Source organism: Hippopotamus amphibius, chromosome 15 (genome assembly GCF_030028045.1).
Source record: "Hippopotamus amphibius kiboko isolate mHipAmp2 chromosome 15, mHipAmp2.hap2, whole genome shotgun sequence".
NCBI lineage: Eukaryota > Metazoa > Chordata > Mammalia > Artiodactyla > Hippopotamidae > Hippopotamus > Hippopotamus amphibius.
In genome coordinates this window covers 24,425,792-24,429,308 of record NC_080200.1, presented here as the reverse complement: position 1 = coordinate 24,429,308, position 3,517 = coordinate 24,425,792, and the positions used below count along the sequence as shown (strand labels likewise).

At 39.3% G+C, this 3,517-nt stretch overlaps 1 protein-coding gene across 1 annotated transcript; it reads right to left on the bottom strand.

Annotated features, from left to right (window-relative positions):
• Positions 1–2,344: 2,344 nt before the first annotated feature.
• On the bottom strand, positions 2,345–3,280 carry LOC130837352 (olfactory receptor 2M2-like). The gene has a single exon (XM_057710211.1). It carries the CDS (start codon positions 3,278–3,280, stop codon positions 2,345–2,347), a length of 936 nt encoding a protein of 311 aa, XP_057566194.1.
• Between the last annotated feature and the right edge of the window lie 237 nt (positions 3,281–3,517).

Below are 3,517 nucleotides of genomic sequence, written 5' to 3'. Positions count from 1 at the left end.
TGGGCAGATGTGCTTTTGCATCTCTCAGCTATATCATTCCTAACTCTCAGCAACCTGGGCTCTCATACTGACCTTTCAAAAAAAAATTTTAAAAAGCATCGAATATGGATCTGTCTTTTCCTTTAGTATCCGATCTGGGTCTAGGTTATCTTTTCTTTGTATGGCCAGGAGCCAGGAGGAGCAGACTCTAATTGTACAGTTTAGGTAATTGTGTGAGTGAGTTTTACACCAAATTCCAAGATGGTATTTATATTCTAATGCAGAATTTGTATTCTAATTGTCTGGCTTACCCATAACATGTTCAGCATTTGACAGAAAGTTTCCTGACATCAAATGCTCTTTCTTGATGGATATATTTTATATATTTTAATTTGCAATCTGGTTTTTCACTGTTGGTTTTTTCACTATTTGATTTTTCACTATAATTTCACTATTGAATAATAAAATTTGTAATTTGGGAGTGTTACCAAAATACATCATTGTTGGCCTTTGTGATGAAAATGAAGCACACAGTATCTAATTGTGTAATGTTTTGTATTTAATTAGCAAAAGTTCAAGGACTAAACCACTAATTCACATACTTAGTAGGTGACAAATATTGTTTAATTTAAAAACAATAACTATTAATGAGAAGCTGCTTACTCACATTTTCAAAAATAGTTCCAAAAGTCAAGGAAAGCTCTTTGAAATGTGCAGAGCACTGTACACATGTGAGGGTTGGTGATGGTGACAACATCTGATTATAATTATAGTGATAGACTATTGCCATGGCCAGTATTAGAATTCAGCTGTCACAATGCAAGCTAATTGGCCTCAACTGTACCATTATAGTGCCTCTGGGTGGTAGTATATCTTTTTGATTGACCTTTGAGGGCCACTAAGTCACTCTTCATTGAATGTTAGCTAAGAGTAGTGGTGGCTTCTGCAGAATCCTTCTTCCTCTTGGCCACTTCCAGCTATAGTCTATAGCACACATTTTAAAATAAGGGACTGATATTAGGCAACTCTCACTATTAAAAAGGAGAACAATTCTCCCTTTTCTCACTCTCTCCTTCTCCATCCCTCACTCATTAAATTAAAAACTCAAATTGAGCTCTGAGGCTTTTATAGTGACATAGTTTTACCTTATCATATTTAGTTTGAGAAATAAAACTCATTTCTAACCTCATGTAGTAATACTTGCTAGCTACTAACTTTGTGGAAAACACTGACCAAGCAAGAAGGAAAAATGAGGAGGAAGGAACCTAAGGCATTATCCTTGTGGAGACACTAGTAGAGTAGATCAGAATCTCTTTCATTAAACTATGAGAACCGAGAAACTAGTGTATCTAAGATGTCCAACCATCAAATGAAAACTGAGAAATGTAGTCCATTAAATACCTCTTTTTTTGGTCTCCATAATGTAGAACTATGAATCTGATTTTTTTTTTTTGACTTATATTTCATTTGAACATACTGGTTTGACAAATTGCACCCATGGAATGTCTCTAACTCAGAATCCATTAGAGATTATTCTTTCAGTAGGCGATAACCCTCACTTGGAAATACCAATAGCTCGCAGCTGTGAACAGCAAGTGTGGCAGCAGCCTACTACCTGCGCTTTGATTTTCTTTCCATGTCTGCTTTCTCATAAAGCATTGTTCTTCAAGCTGGGGCAACTTCTTTTATAAGTTTTCTGTTCTATAAAAATAAGAGGCTGGGCTATGCTCTCCCTTAAAATCTGGCAACATAAGAAGCACATGCTCATTACTGGTTCTTAGCGTGGGCTGGCTCAAAATCTGCCATTTCTTGTTTGACTTTTGAGAATCTCTTCATGAATGAATTGGCCACAGACAATTTTGTAGGGATTCACAGAGCCACCAAAAATGGGGCTGGACCACTAAAAAAACCCAGAGTGAATTGATAAGATTAAGTCTCAATATATACTATCAAACAGGCATTCTTATGCCTATTTTTGAAGCACGAAGTTCAAAATTTACTGCAAAAAAATGTATGAACCGGATAATGCAACTGCTGCATCCTCTAGCAGTGTCACAGAATCTTAGAATAGAATCAGGAAACATTTTGAGATCTAGAAATTACCACCAAGGCCAACTTTAATTCCTTAATTGGCACAAAGAAGTTGAGTAAGTTTCCTTATTTTCACACAGCTGGCAAATGTTCATGCCAGTGTCATGCCCAAGTATTCATATTCTCAGATTTGTTCTTCCAAGTTATGAGCCAAGGTGAAGGAAATACTTGAGGCAATAAATATTTACCTCTTAGATGCTATAAGTATGGAGAGGTAGCTTGTCATTTATTCTGTGGTTCCAGAGTTTCTGTAGATAGGGAAGGCTACTTGCTTCTATCTCAAAATGAATCTTCTGTTCATCACTTTTCTCAGAGCAGCCAGCACCTCCTTGTTCCTCAGACTGTAAATGAGAGGGTTAAGCATGGGGGTAAAGATGGTATTAATCAAAGAGAGTATTTCATCCTGCTCTGAAGTGTGAAAGGAGTGGGGAGTCATGTAGATGATCATGGCTGGCCCATAGTAGAGGCTCACTACAGTCAAATGAGAGGAACACACAGCCAGGGCTTTCCTCCTGCCCTCCGGTGAATTCATGTGGAGGACTGTGAGGAAGATGAGCATGTAGGAAGCCATGATGAGTCCTAATGGAAGAAGAACAAATACAATGCAGATGACAGACACCACCATCTCATAGAAGGAAGTGTCCTCGCAAGAGAGCTTCACGACAGCAGGCATCTCACAGAAGAAGTGGTGGATCTCCCTGGAGCCACAGAAGGGGAAATGCATGGTGAAGATGGTATTGATGAGGGAATTTAGGGCACCTCCTCCCCAGGACACTAGAGCCATCTGCAGGCAGACTCTTGGGTTCATGGTGACTGTGTATCTCAGGGGGTTGCAGATGGCCACATAGCGGTCGTAAGACATGAGGGTCAAAAGGAGACACTCACTACCCCCAACGGCAAAGAAGAAGAAAATCTGGGTTCCACAGGCAACTTTTGAGATGTTTTTCTTCCCAGAGAAAAAATTGATGGCCATTTTTGGAACCGTGGTAGAAATTAAGGCCAAGTCAATGAGAGAGAGATGGCTGAGCAGTACATACATGGGAGTGTGGAGGTGGGAGTCCACCCAGATCAAGAGGATCAGGATGGCATTCCCAGTGAAGGCGATGATGTAGACCAGAAGAATGGTGGTGATGAGGATGCTGATATACTGCAGCTCTGGGAAAAGTCCCAGGAGAAAGAAATCAGTCAATGTTTCATTCCCTCCATCCATGTTCCAGTCTGCAGACTAGAACTGGAGGGTGTGGAGGAAACAATGTTTTAATAGTGCAATTCTGATGACATGTGCTGCCTTTTATTTTTCTTATAACTTTATCAAAAACACTCTCTTTGAACATCAGCAGCAGTGCAAAGGAAAAAAAAAAGATAAAATTAACTATTAACAGCCGGAACCAGGGTTTTTATTAGAAAAGAAGCTCTCTTTGCAGGAAAATACCCTTGGTTATGAAAG

What these genes read in the sequence shown, in the direction of transcription:
- LOC130837352 (XM_057710211.1), bottom strand. Translation starts at nt 3,280, where the DNA reads ATGGATGGAGGGAATGAAACATTGACTGATTTCTTTCTCCTGGGACTT.